Consider the following 14344-nt stretch of genomic DNA (forward strand, 5'->3'; position numbering starts at 1 on the left):
CATGTATGGTTAGATATGATTTCTGGTCCCAAGGACAAGGGGAGGGCTCATCTCATCTTCTAAGGGGGTGTGTGGCTCCCCGCCCTCACTCCCTCCTACTGAATCAGGGGCATAAGAATGGCAGAGGACCCAAACTCAGTGTCCTCCACCCTGAAACATCATCTTGATTTCATCTGTGCCAGCTTGAGGATATGCTGGCATCCACCTGGTCTGAACTCTGAACTTTGATTGAAACCAATAACTTTACAAGTTTTCCCACTAAAGGACATCTTTCCAGGAACTTTTTCTCCCTTCTTTTATTTTTCATACTGGCTATTACTGTTTTAATAATTGTTGCTTTTAATAATTGTCTGTATATATTAATTATTTTTATTGCCTTTAATAAACCGACGCTATTGTCAGTTGTTGTTCTAGCTACCCTACTATTCAGCACGCACAGAACTGATCCCGGGTCTCTGAAGTGACGCTACTATTGGTTGTTTTTGGCTAGACAGAATACAGCGTGTTTTAACCGTTTTTATTTGTAGATCTAGGCTCAGACAGGCAGCGGGCTCCTCTGTCCCATGGTAACAGAGGTGGTGGCAGATACCCTGGAATCGTGTGTAAGTTGTAATTACCTGTACCTCACAGGCTCCCTTCTGGTCGGGCTGCTGCCCAAATTTCTGTCGGTTTCTGCACAAAGATCGCGGCCCAAGCTTGCATGGTCTGTGTGCTGAAACCGATTGGAAGGCAATTTGTGGTCCGACCACTAGGGCCTCTTGTGACACTTTATATACAGACCACATAGTCATGTTTGCTGTATGTCACAATGATATAGAAGAACAAAATCTTCTCTACAATTCAATAACCAAAAAGATGGCATATACCTGTGACAGAGGCGTAGCTAGAGATTATGGGGCCCCACAGCAGAATTTAGATGGGGCCAATAGGCGTAGGCAGTCTAGAGCAATGCCACCTGTACCTATGGGATATGAGTTGACAAGGCAATGTACATTCCTATACACTGTACACTGCAAACAGCATATGGGCACTAAGATAAAGTCAGAGAGTGGAGAAACACAGGACAATTAATAGTCAATACACCAATTACCACTTGGGCCCACTATGCTCCAGTGTCCCATAGCAGTTGCTATGGCTGCTGTGACTATTGCTGCGCCCTTGACCTGTGACACAAATGTACCAGAGACATCTGCTACAGGCAGCTAATCTTTAATCACATTTAGGCTAAGAACATGATAAGGCATTTCTGCAGTAATATTTGTTGTCACTCATTAACATTGGGAAACTCTTTAGCTCTTTGGCAAATCAATTTCTTTCTCAGTTGGGAACAAAACGCCACTACTTCCGCCTCTTCTTCGCTATTTGCTGGATTTTCAGAGCTCTGTCAAAATATCAAAAAGAAGCATGTTTAAGAAAAAAAAAAAAAAAAAACTAGAACTTTTTTTTTATTTCAAACTCTTTTTGACTGCACTGTTATTCTTTTTTAATTTCTTTTTTTTTAATGTAAAAATATTCATCCACAACCTTCTATTGTTGCCTGTTTTCCCTCTGGGGTGGATATATATATATATATATATATATATATGTATTTAAACGGGAAGTATTTTAGTAAATTGAAACCTTAAGGCAGGAGTCAGGAACCTTTTTGGCTGAGAGAGCCATAAACGCCACATATGTTAAGAAGTATTTCCCTGAGAGCCATACAATGTTTCAAACAGGGACAGTGCGCATGTGCAGCAGAGGGCTCATGTCCCTGTTGCCATGGTGATGTGTATACAGTTGATCCTCCAGGCAGTGGAAGTGTCAGACAAGTCTTCAGCTTCTCTTGGGTTTCAGCAACATCAGCAATTTCCTCGAGAGCCAGACAGGCAAAATACCGACTAACAGCTTGCACAATTAGCTAGCTGACTTGATTCACTTTGTAGGACAAGATCCCCGCACTTTGATTGGCCCAATAGGCTGCCTGTCACTTGACAGGCAGTTTATTGAGCCAATCAAAGTGCGGGGATCTCTGCCTACCAAGTCACTGGACCTGACAGGGTCCAGAGTGAGACAATTGGAGCAGCTGTTCGTTTTGAGGGGAGCACGAGAAAGTTAGCAGTGCATGCTACAGCAGTAGCGTGCCTACTTAGAAAATTCTACTTGTGCTGCTTGAGCAGTGTAGCTCAGTGAATCAATCCCTACTGATTTGTCTGGGAGCCAGATGTAGCCATCAAAAGAGCCACATCTGGCTTCCGAGCTATAGGTTCCCTACCCCTGCCTTAAGGGGACATGAAACTCCTATTTCATCTATGATCTAAAGCACAGGTGACCAAACTCAAGGCCCGTGGGCCAAATACAGCCCTCTTTGCCATTTTACAAATACAGGCAGACCAAATATAGCCCTCCTTGGATTCAAACTCCTCCCCCATGTGGCTAGTAAAAAAAGACACCCTTACACCCCCTTCTCCCCCGGCAGCCTTTACCCACATTGCAGAGTAGCACAACGGAACACTGCAACAGTTATCTTCTTCAGTGGTGTATCGGGTCTCATCGGTTCTACCTGGCAGCTGCTTTATGCTTGCATACTTTCCAGCTTACATGACATGCACTGGGGGTATTCAGCATAGAACATGTGGCTAACCTCATCCAGCGCTGGAGAAAGGAAATATTAAACTGCTCGACTGCACTACTCTGCAAATGGGGCAGGAGAGGGTCTCCATACATTCTGTTGTATCTAGCAGAAAACTTTTTCTACTTTTTTGCACAGCAATTACTTAATCATTAGACAATCTGATAATTTATACTGCAGCCAGCAATGTTATCAGTTAGCTCCAGTGAAATGTAAATACTGTATGTCCTTCCAATTACTTTAGACCAGTCTTCATGTTATTTTTTTCTGTGTTTAAGGTTTTATAGCAAAAATGTAATTTTGTGTTTTAGGCTCTGTTCCCACTAGAGCGGAGAACAGACATTTTTTGTCCGTTCTCTGCCCATTGCTAAATGGACAGTGAACGGCTCCTATTTTATAAATAGGAGTCGTCAGACTTGTTACGCTGCAACAGATCTGCAGGATCTGCTGCAGTAAGCAGACCACACTTCTGTGCAGTCCGCGATAATCCCAGGACAGGCATGCATTCACTATATAGCCTATGTGGGAGCACTTCTGCCCCAGGCTTCAGCCGGACCACGGAGGACCATCAGAGTGGACACTACACTGTGCACTCCCGCTGGCCACACGTGGTCTGGCACCAAGTGGGAACAGAAACTTATACCACTATAGGGACAATTTTTAAAGCATTTATACACAATTAAAGTGTAAGGAAATTAAATGTACCATATACTGTATGCGTCAAGGGGACGTGAGATAATGTTACCCATGACCAGTAAACTCTGCCTTTCATGAGATGGTATTATGAAATGAAAATATGAAATGAATGTTTGTGAACACAGCCATACAACTATCCCATTTGTCTCCAAAGTCACCAACTAATATCTACAGATAGATTTAAACGATTTGGCCAATCATCTTACCTTGATACTTGCTGCTTCTGCTGCCTTCCATGTGATTAAAACACTGTGGATCAGATTTTGTGCATTTTCCAGTAGGACATCCTCTGCGGAACAATCGTCACAGCCTGTAGCTGCTTTTACACTGATGAATACAATTATTATAAAAATAAATAAATAAAAACTGTAAAAAATCAGCTATGACAAGGAATACAAATATTACAGACATGAGACAAAGACCCTGATTGGCTGCTCTTTTTTTTTCTATACCTTATCTATACAACAAATCCTTAGCATATAGCACATATAAAAATATTGCAAATACAGTGAGAAAAGCAATATCAAACTTTAGTTTATCTTGTAGAACTTACTTTTAGCAGTTTGTGGATGTGTTGCATGCCCTGGAGATGTTTTAACTTTGTATAAATATAGGGACAAAAAGCATGGGAAGGTCTATAATCCCCAAATATCCTTGGCAAGCCCTCCTGCACCAGAAGACTGAGACTCTTACTTATAACCAAAATAAATTGTTTGTTCTGTTCTAATATTCCAAGCAGCTACTATTTCAATTGCAAAGTAATGGAAAAAGCAATCAGTGGACTTCACTGAAATCAAAAATAGGATTAACTAATTTATGATAAAAAAAAAAAATTAACAAGTATCCTCAGTGACAACCTTGATAAGTTTCTAAACATATGGTACCCCTGGAATCAGCTGGAACATTCATCAGTACCTAAATCCTTCTTGACCAAGCTGTAGGGACGTATTTTCTCCCCCTCCCTATTTCTTTCCTGCAGGTCTACTGCACCTTGTTTCCACTTTCTTCTTCTTCTCTCTCCCCTCTCTCTCTCTTTTCTACAACTGTACCATCACAATGGGACAAGGATTTGTCCACGTTAGGATTAGTGTTGGGCGAACAGTGTTCGCCACTGTTCGGGTTCTGCAGAACATCACCCTGTTCGGGTGATGTTCGAGTTCGGCCGAACACCTGACGGTGCTCGGCCAAACCGTTCGGCCATATGGCCGAACTAAGAGCGCATGGCCGAACGTTCCCCGAACGTTCGGCTAGCGCTGTGATTGGCCGAACGGGTCACGTGGTTCGGACCCGAACGCGCTCTGATTGGCCGAACGGTCACGTGGTTCGGGTAAATAAATACCCGAACCACGTCATATCTCCGCCATTTGTCTGTGGGTTTAGCTTTGGGTAGGCAGGCAGGGTAGTTCGCGCTCCAGCCACGCTAGCCAGGGTCCCCCCTGTCATTGTGTCACTGCTGGGAACAGTAGTACACCGCTTGCTCAGCCACACTATATAGCATTCTGTTTACTGCCACTCTGTGTACCTCGCTCAGCCACACTATATAGCATTCTGTTTACTGCCACTCTGTGTCTGCTGGGAATAGTAGTACACCGCTTGCTCAGCCACACTATATAGCATTCTGTTTACTGCCACTCTGTGTACCTCGCTCAGCCACACTATATAGCATTCTGTTTACTGCCACTCTGTGTCTGCTGGGAATAGTGGTACACCGCTCGCTCAGCCACACTATATAGCATTCTGTTCACTGTTCTGTGTCTGCTTGGAATAGTGGTACACCGCTCGCTCAGCCACACTATATAGCATTCTGTTTACTGTTCTGTGTCTGCTGGGAATAGTGGTACACCGCTCGCTCAGCCACACTATATAGCATTCTGTTTACTGTTCTGTGTCTGCTGGGAATAGTGGTACACCGCTCGCTCAGCCACACTATATAGCATTCTGTGCACTGTTCTGTGTCTGCTGGGAATAGTGGTACACCGCTCGCTCAGCCACACTATATAGCATTCTGTTCACTGTTCTGTGTCTGCTGGGAATAGTGGTACACCGCTCGCTCAGCCACACTATATAGCATTCTGTTTACTGTTCTGTGTCTGCTGGGAATAGTGGTACACCGCTCGCTCATCCACACTATATAGCATTCTGTTCACTGTTCTGTGTCTGCTGGGAATAGTGGTACACCGCCCGCTCAGCCACACTATATAGCATTCTGTTCACTGTTCTGTGTCTGCTGGGAATAGTGGTACACCGCTCGCTCAGCCACACTATATAGCATTCTGTTCACTGTTCTGTGTCTGCTGGGAACAGTAGTACACCGCTCGCTCAGCCAGAGTATATAGCATTGTGTTTACTGCCACTCTGTGTACACCGCTCAGCCAGACTATATACCATTGTTTACTGACACTCTGTGTACACCGCTCAGCCAGACTATATACCATTGTTTACTGACACTCTGTGTACACCGCTCAGCCAGACTATATACCATTGTTTACTGCCACTCTGATTCTGCTGGGAACAGTAGTACACCGCTCGCTCAGCCAGACTATATAGCATTGTGTTTACTGCCACTCTGTGTACACCGCTCAGCCAGACTATATACCATTGTTTACTGACACTCTGTGTACACCGCTCAGCCAGACTATATACCATTGTTTACTGCCACTCTGATTCTGCTGGGAACAGTAGTACACCGCTCGCTCAGCCAGACTATATACCATTGTTTACTGACACTCTGTGTACACCGCTCAGCCAGACTATATACCATTGTTTACTGCCACTCTGATTCTGCTGGGAACAGTAGTACACCGCTCGCTCAGCCAGACTATATACCATTGTTTACTGACACTCTGTGTACACCGCTCAGCCAGACTATATACCATTGTTTACTGCCACTCTGATTCTGCTGGGAACAGTAGTACACCGCTCGCTCAGCCAGACTATATAGCATTGTGTTTACTGCCACTCTGTGTACACCGCTCAGCCACACTATATAGCATTGCGTACTCTGCCAGTCAGTGTGTATATTGCTGGGATCAGTAATACTCCACTCACCGTCAACCACTATATGAGCTCAACATGAGTTCCCCAGAGACCTCTGCTGTGAGCAGCACTCCCAACAACAGCAACAGCCAACGCCCCACGCAAGCTATAACATCCACCCCAGCAGCCAGTGGTCAGCAGCAGCCCTCCCCGGAGGAGAACGTTGTGTCCATCAGTCCGTCGCCAGAGCGATTAATGAGGGCTGCCATTGAGGAGATGATGGGGCCTGATGTGGAGGAGGAGGTCTGGCTCAGGCCAGCATCCCAAGTTAATGTTGAGGACGATGAGGGGTCTGTGTCTGGGGATGTTGGGGTGGCAGAGGTGGTGGGTGGGTCAGACTCAGGAGAAGAGTTGTATGATGAGGATGATGATCGGGACCATCTGTATGTGCCTCAGAGTCCGACCCCGGAAAACATGTTGTATCGTGTGTTTAGGTACTAAAATCTGCGTTCCCTCCCAGTAGTGTTGGGCGAACAGTGTTTGCCACTGTTCGGGTTCTGCAGAACATCACCCTGTTCGGGGTGACTATATAGCAGACTATATAGCATTGTGTTTAATGCCACTCTGTGTACACGGCTCAGCCACACTATATAGCATTGTGTTTACTTCCACTCTGTGTCTGCTGGGAACAGTAGTACACCGCTCACCCGCCACTGTATAGCATTGTGCTCTGTGTCACTGCTGACAATAGTGGTACACCGCTCACCCACCACTGTATAGCATTTCTGTACTGCCACTGTACTGCTGCCAGTCAGCGTGTACTTTAAGGATAAGTGAAATGAGGAAGAAATCCGGTGAAAGAGGGAGGGGCAAGGGAAGAGGTGTTTCCCCTGACGGTTCACGTACAGGCCACAGGGGAGCACCCAAGAAAACCCACTCAATACTGCCCATGTTGTCCAGGACAACAACCCTCACAGATCCAAAAGAACAGGACCAGATAATTACTTGGATGACCTCTCAAGCGTCCAGCAGTGGGTTAAGCAGCACCAGCACATCACGCACGAGGTCCGAGTCCTCAGCCAGTTAAAGTCTGGGCTTTCTTTGAAGACTGCACTGAGGATGTTACCATGGCGATTTGCAAGGTGTGCAAGACCCGCCTGAGCAGGGGGAAAAGTATTAACAACCTCTCCACCACCAGCATGAGCCGCCACATTCTATCCAAACATCCCACTCTGTGGGCAAACGCGGCAGGACAGGGTACCACCAGCAACACTGCCTCCCTTGGGTTCACCAGACTCACCACCAGACCCGCCTCAGCAGCAGCAGTAGCCCAGCCATTGCGTGGTTCACAACATTCACAAACATCAGACGATGCTGACACTGTCACTTTCCGGACTAGTGCTCTTGAGGTCTCCCAGTGTTCATCAAACACAACAACCAACAGCCCTTCGGTGTGCAGCGCTACGGTTGAGTTGTCTGTCTCTGAGATGTTTGAGCACAAGAGGAAATTGCCAGCAAATGACCCCCGGGCCGTGGCAGTAACAGCCAGCCAGCATAGCCAAGCTTCTGGCCTGCGAAATGCTGCCATATCGAGTGGTGGAGACAAACAGCTTCAAGGGCATGATGTCAGTGGCCATCCCACGTTACGTTGTTCCCAGCCGCTACCACTTTGCGCGCTCTGCAGTGCCTGAGTTGCATGAGCACGTGGTCAGCTAAATAACCCGAAGCTTGAAGAATGCCGTTGCCTGCAAGGTTCACCTCACCACTGACACCTGGACGAGTGCGTTCGGCCAGGGTCGATACATCTCCCTTACCGCGCACTGGGTGAACCTTGTGGAGCCTGGCAGCGATTCCTCACCTGCTACGGCGCGGGTGTTGCCCACGCCGCAAACAGCTGGATAACAACAGCAGCACCTACCTCTCTGACTCCTTCTCCTCCAACGCATCTCAAAGCTGTACCTCATCCGGAAATGCTAACCCAGCACCAGCAGCAGTAGGATCGTGGAAGCAGTGCAGCACAGCTGTTGGCATGCGTCAGCAAGCGTTGCTGAAGCTGATCTGCCTTGGGGATAAGCAGCACACAGGGGAGGAAATTTGGAGGGGAATAAAGGAACAGACGGATTTGTGGCTGGCACCGCTGGACCTGAAACCGGGCATGAAGCTAGACACCTGGCACGAACTGGCAATGTACGCAATAGAGGTGCTGGCTTGCCCGGCAGCCAGCGTTATGTCGGAACGCTGTTTCAGTGCTGCCGGAGGCATCATCACAGATCGGCGTATCCGCCTCTCCACAGAAAATGCAGACCGTCTGACTCAAATTAAAATGAATCAATCCTGGATTGGAAACGACTACGCAACACTCCTGGACCCCAACCAAGTAACATGACCGATGAACATCTGGGATGGTTTAGCGTTTCCGGTCCCTGTTTATTGAACCTCTCATCTGTATTACATTTATGACTGCATGGCGGCAAAAAGCATTGCTGCTATATCCGCACGCTTTTTGTCCTCATGCAAGGCCTGGGTTGTTGTGTCTCACAAAGCGTGGCCTTCTCCTCCTGCGCCTCCTCCTGTTCCATCACGTGTGCTGCTGCTGCTGCTGCTGGGTTACCGTTGCCGCGTGGTCCCTGTTTATGGAACCTCTTATCTTTATTACATTTATGACTACATGGCGGTACAAAGCATGCTATCCGCACGCTTTTTGTCCTCATGCAAGGCCTGGGTTGTTGTGTCTCACAAAGCGTGGCCTTCTCCTCCTGCGCCTCCTCCTGTTCCATCACGTGTGCTGCTGCTGCTGCTGCTGCTGCTGGGTTAGCGTTGCCGGTCCCTGTTTATGGAACCTCTTATCTTTATTACATTTATGACTACATGGCGGTACAAAGCATGCTATCCGCACGCTTTTTGTCCTCATGCAAGGCCTGGGTTGTTGTGTCTCACAAAGCGTGGCCTTCTCCTCCTGCGCCTCCTCCTGTTCCATCACGTGTGCTGCTGCTGCTGCTGCTGCTGGGTTAGCGTTGCCGCGTGGTCCCTGTTTATTGAACCTCTTATCTTTATTACATTTATGACTACATGGCGGTACAAAGCATGCTCTCCGCACGCTTTTTGTCCTCATGCAAGGCCTGGGTTGTTGTGTCTCACAAAGCGTGGCCTTCTCCTCCTGCGCCTCCTCCTGTTCCATCACGTGTGCTGCTGCTGGGTTAGCGTTGCCGCGTGGTCCCTGTTTATTGAACCACTTATCTTTATTACATTTATGACTGCATGGTGGTACAAAGCATGCTATCCGCACGCTTCTTGTCCTCATGCAAGGCCTGGGTTGTTGTGTCTCAAAGCGTGGCCTTCTCCTCCTGCGCCACCCTCCTCCTGTTCCATCACGTGTGCTGCTGCTGGGTTAGCATTACCGGTCCCTTTTCCTGGAACCTCTTATATGTATTACATTTATGACTGCATGCCGACAAAAAGCATGTTACCTGTGCAAAGAAAACAGACATTTCCCGCATTTAAAAGACAGTTTTCCCTTTGAAACTTTAAAATCGATTTTCTCAAAAACTATAAGCTCTTTTTGCTAAATTTTTTTTTCCTCTTGTACCCACTCCCAAGGTGCACATACCCTGTAAATTTGGGGTATGTAGCATGTAAGGAGGCTTTACAAAGCACAAAAGTTCGGGTCCCCATTGACTTCCATTATGTTCGGAGTTCGGGTCGAACACCCGAACATCGCGGACATGTTCGGCCTGTTCGGCCCGAACCCGAACATCTAGATGTTCGCCCAACACTAGTTAGGATCAATGACCTAGACAGTTGGCACAGTCCTCTGGGTCATAAGACCAATGACTAAAAATGGTGTGTCTATCAGAAGTCCTCAAGTTATGGGGACTTTTCAGTTGATGTTTCCTTGTACTTTTTTACTTGTATCAATGTTTTCTTTATGCTATATTTTGTACCATTGTTGATTGTGTTTGTACTTAAAGATAAAACCTTTAATAAACATTTTGAGACACAAAAAGCATGGGAAGTCAGTCTTATTCAAAATATTTTATGCTTCAGAGCCATTGTATCATTAACCACAAACTTCTCTGACATGTAGAGGTAAATTAATTTACAAGGAATGGTTATCTTAATGTTATCAAAAGCAGTTTTAAAAATAAGAAGCACTAACTGATGTCAATGAAGTGACGGGGTTAAAAATATTTTATTAAAAATATATTGGATAATGTATCTTTGTTTCAATTATGCTGATCAAATCTGTCGGAAATCTATAGCACAACATTTGGCAGTGATCATGATTTTAAAAATCAAAACTATGACTGGACCAGACAAGGCTGGGGAAGGGGGGTTGATCAATGACCCATGGTGTTGTACTGTATTTAACAGTGCAACGCTGTAGTTTGATAGATTTTCAATAGATTTCATTGTGAAATCTATTGAAAATCTGTGTGCAATGTATGGACGAATTTAATCCCTCTCTGATCAGATTCAGCTCAGAGAGGGATTGATCCGTTTGCCAAATTGGGAAGCAATCTATGCATATACGTTTTAGCATAAGAAAAGTTGTGTGGCACTACCCCTTTAATACTGACGATCAATCATGTGAGGAAGTTACTGGTGGTGGCACATATACTGTTGCAACAGCCCGCGCTGTCTTCCACAAACTTGCCAGACATGTGCTCCGCTTTCAGACCAAGGAAAAAAAAACGAGTTCAAATATTGTAACAAAGGAGAAAAGAGAAGCGTGCACCTTCCGTCTCAACCTTCACATTTATTCCAAGTTTCCAATTAACATAGTGGTAGTAAGAGTGAACAAGCAAAAGTTGTATACCTTATGTCTTGATGTGCAGGCTGATGCAGATGGAGGTGGGAGCGTTGGACAAGGTGGGCCTAGCGACGGCCGTTTCGCTTGGTCACGCTGCGTTCCACTATGCATATATGACCAGTGCCACCTTAAAGTACACCTGAGGTGAGAGTGATATGGAGGCTTCCATACTTATTTCCTTTTAAACAATACCAGTCGCCTGGTGTCCTTCTGATCTTTCATGCATCAGTAGTATCTGAACCACACGCTTGAAACAAGCATGCGGCAGAGCCAATCCAACTTTAGTCAAACATCTGACCTGCATGCTTGATCAGGGTCTAATGCTAAGAGTATTAGAAGCACAGAATCAGCAGGACAACCGGCAACTGGTATTGAATAAAATAACATTTCTCAGCCTCTATATGCCCCTCACTTCTGGTTCCCTTTAAGTCTGGTAGTAACCACCAGTGAATATCTGCACCCAAGCATTGCATAACAGATCGGATTGAACGACAACATTGACAGGTCAGGTACGGTTGACTTTGAGCAAGTATGATGCAAATACAAATCATATCCCTGTTCAAATGTGAATTCAATTATATTCAAGGAAAATATGTAAAGCATGGGGACGTCAGTACTGTACATAAATACCTACAAACTTTGCAATGAATCAATAAAATTAGATTTTTAAAATAATGCTAAAAAAATGAAACGCCAATACAACTTTTACTTAATGCAGCATTCAGACCAGCAAAGCAGTCCCCTCACCACAATGTGGCACACCAGTTGTTTGCTTTGTTGCCGATACCCAGAAACAGCCTAGGCTACAAAATATCTCTATATCTCAGGGTGAGAGTTGGGAGGAGAAGAATTAGGAATATGAGGAACAACAAGACTCATACTGTACCTGGACACAATGCTGAGTTGATTACTAATTGTTTGTATCTGCTCCATACCACATAGAAGACCCGAAGCATTCCTTTCATCTGTGCAATGCTTGGCCATAATTTCAACAAATTTTGCAAAGGTCTGACCATGGGCAGCGATGCATTTGGCAGAGGTAACAAACTGCTCTGAGGACTACATAGAAAAATGATTTTAACAAGATGTAGATCACGCATGATAAAAGTCATTGAGAATTATCACTGGAATAAAGATATCACTTTAAAGTGGATCTGAGGTGAACTTTTACTCATTGCATAATTGTGTTCCTTTCCTATTGTTTATAGGGCACTCCTCAAGTCAAATACTTTTTTGTTTTAATACTCTAATTCCCTATAAACTAAATAAGCCACACCCACAGGTTTTCAGAGAGCCTTGGCAGTAGCAAGGGTTCATGGGAGCTCAGTCTGGGCAGAAGGAGGGGTAGGTGTTACTAGCCATTGATTTCAGAGGCAGAGGGGAGGAGGGAGGAGATTAGGTTTTTTTCACAGGCTGAGTGCTCAAGATACAGATAAGCCTGCCTCTGTGTAATGTTTACAAACAACATGGCTGCCCTCATTGTATCACAGGAAGAAATAATCATATTCTATTAAAGTTGTTTGCAGCTAGATTTGGGGTGTAAACCATCTAAACTTTAGATAAGATATATAGACAAGTTACTTGTTCTAGTTAGTTTTTCATCTCGGATCCGCTTTAACCCATGCAGCAACACAGAATGAAACATTGTAAGACAAATCATCAGAAATGCTGATCTAAGATGGGCATACACAGATTTTTTTTTACAGAGAATGGGGGCAAAACTTTATTTTTTTAACAGCAAAACTAAGGAACGTTGGTAGAAACTAATAGCATGAGAGGCCCAATGCCTAACCACGCCCTGCCGATGCTAAACCCTAAACAATTGCCTAGTTATACCTAACCCTGACCAACCCCCTACTGATGCCTAACCCTGACCGACACCTCCCCACCCAAGATGCCTAATTTTAAAAGAATCCCCACAAATGCTTAACAACATCCCCCCCCCCCCCCAACACACACACACACCCCTGCAAACCTTCCGATGTACACACAACATTTGCCACAAAAAACAATATCAATCAGACGACCTTGCAGGAATACATAGAACTAATGTTATCTGGAAAAGGACAAGGAACCTTCCATTCAATTCTCATTGTCGTTTAGGAATTGGTATAGCACCAGTTATTATAATATTTCATTTTTCTTGTTTTGCTACTGGTTGCATGGTAATTGATTGTTGTGCCGATAAAACGGTTTACACAAACAACAACAAAACAACGCAATTTGTATGGGCACCTATGGCAGTGCCCAAACTTCTGCGGCACCTGAAGCCAAATGTCCCACTTCGGAAAAGAGAGTTCATAGCTAGTGTCTTCTGCCAGCAAGAAAATGCATCCATTGCTCCTAAGGTTGTCTTGTATATAGATAGATTTTTTGTGTAAAACATCTTATTGGTTTTTCAATTGTAGATAGATAGATAGATAGATAGATAGATAGATAGATAGATAGATAGATAGATAGATAGATAGATAGATAGACAAACACAATACTCAAGACACATGCAATTCTATTTCTGAAGGCAGAGTGTCACTTCTGTCATCTTAAAGACAACCTGTCACATGTGAAATCTTTTATTCAATGTGCATGGTGATTTTTTTATATCCTTTTCTAAATCAAAATATATCAGTTTCTAAATCAAATGAACTGGCTCTTGTATCTCTGTCTTATCCTCCTTCAGGAAAGTTATTATGAGGCCCCTAAACAGGATGAGGGACAACTGAGGACACACAGACACATCTCTCACAGACAAACCTTTAATCTTTAACTCCCCGTTCAACACTTAAGCAGCACACAAGAAAACAGTTCTGCTTTCGGATAGACATGTAAAGGCCCAAGATTCGCATTATTGGAGGAGAGGCAGGGTTCTTCCCCCTAATATTTCCTTTTTTGCTGTACTTCATCAAATGAGCAAGTACCAGTATTGGTGAAGTTTCAAACCACACATCAACTATGTATTCATTAGGTACTTTAGTTGCTGTATGTTCTCATTTTACTGTGTGTTGAATTTTGACAATAACCAGTAAAAATGAACCGATTCTGAACCGATTCATTCGATTCAATACAAAAAGAACCTTGGTTACTATACCTTAGAATGCAGGCTGTGCGGACATATAGCGCCGGCTCCTGCTGTCTCTCCCCACCTGCCTGCACCTGTCACCCCTCACCTAGGCTGGCACCCGGTGCACCCGAATCGAATTCGAGTCCATTCGAACTGGGCGAATCCGAATTTGACCCAGACCCGAATGTACTCG

At 44.9% G+C, this 14344-nt stretch overlaps 1 protein-coding gene across 2 annotated transcripts in view; it reads right to left on the reverse strand.

The window, feature by feature from the left end:
- Positions 1-1206: 1206 nt before the first annotated feature.
- The window catches only part of LOC137570884 (uncharacterized), a 45386-nt gene continuing 32248 nt past the window's right edge, over positions 1207-14344 (reverse strand). Inside the window, exons 6-8 of one of the 2 annotated variants that reach the window (XM_068279592.1) lie at positions 11980-12152; positions 3514-3634; positions 1207-1381 (exon numbers count right to left, since the gene is read on the reverse strand). In XM_068279592.1, the coding sequence (XP_068135693.1) occupies positions 1265-1381; positions 3514-3634; positions 11980-12152 (411 nt within the window). In that variant the 3' untranslated portion in view covers positions 1207-1264. Of the gene's footprint in view, positions 1382-3513; positions 3635-11979; positions 12153-14344 lie in introns of those variants that run through there. The other variant, XM_068279593.1, reaches the window with a different exon arrangement.

Source organism: Hyperolius riggenbachi, chromosome 4 (assembly GCF_040937935.1).
Source record: "Hyperolius riggenbachi isolate aHypRig1 chromosome 4, aHypRig1.pri, whole genome shotgun sequence".
Taxonomy (NCBI): Eukaryota; Metazoa; Chordata; class Amphibia; order Anura; family Hyperoliidae; genus Hyperolius; species Hyperolius riggenbachi.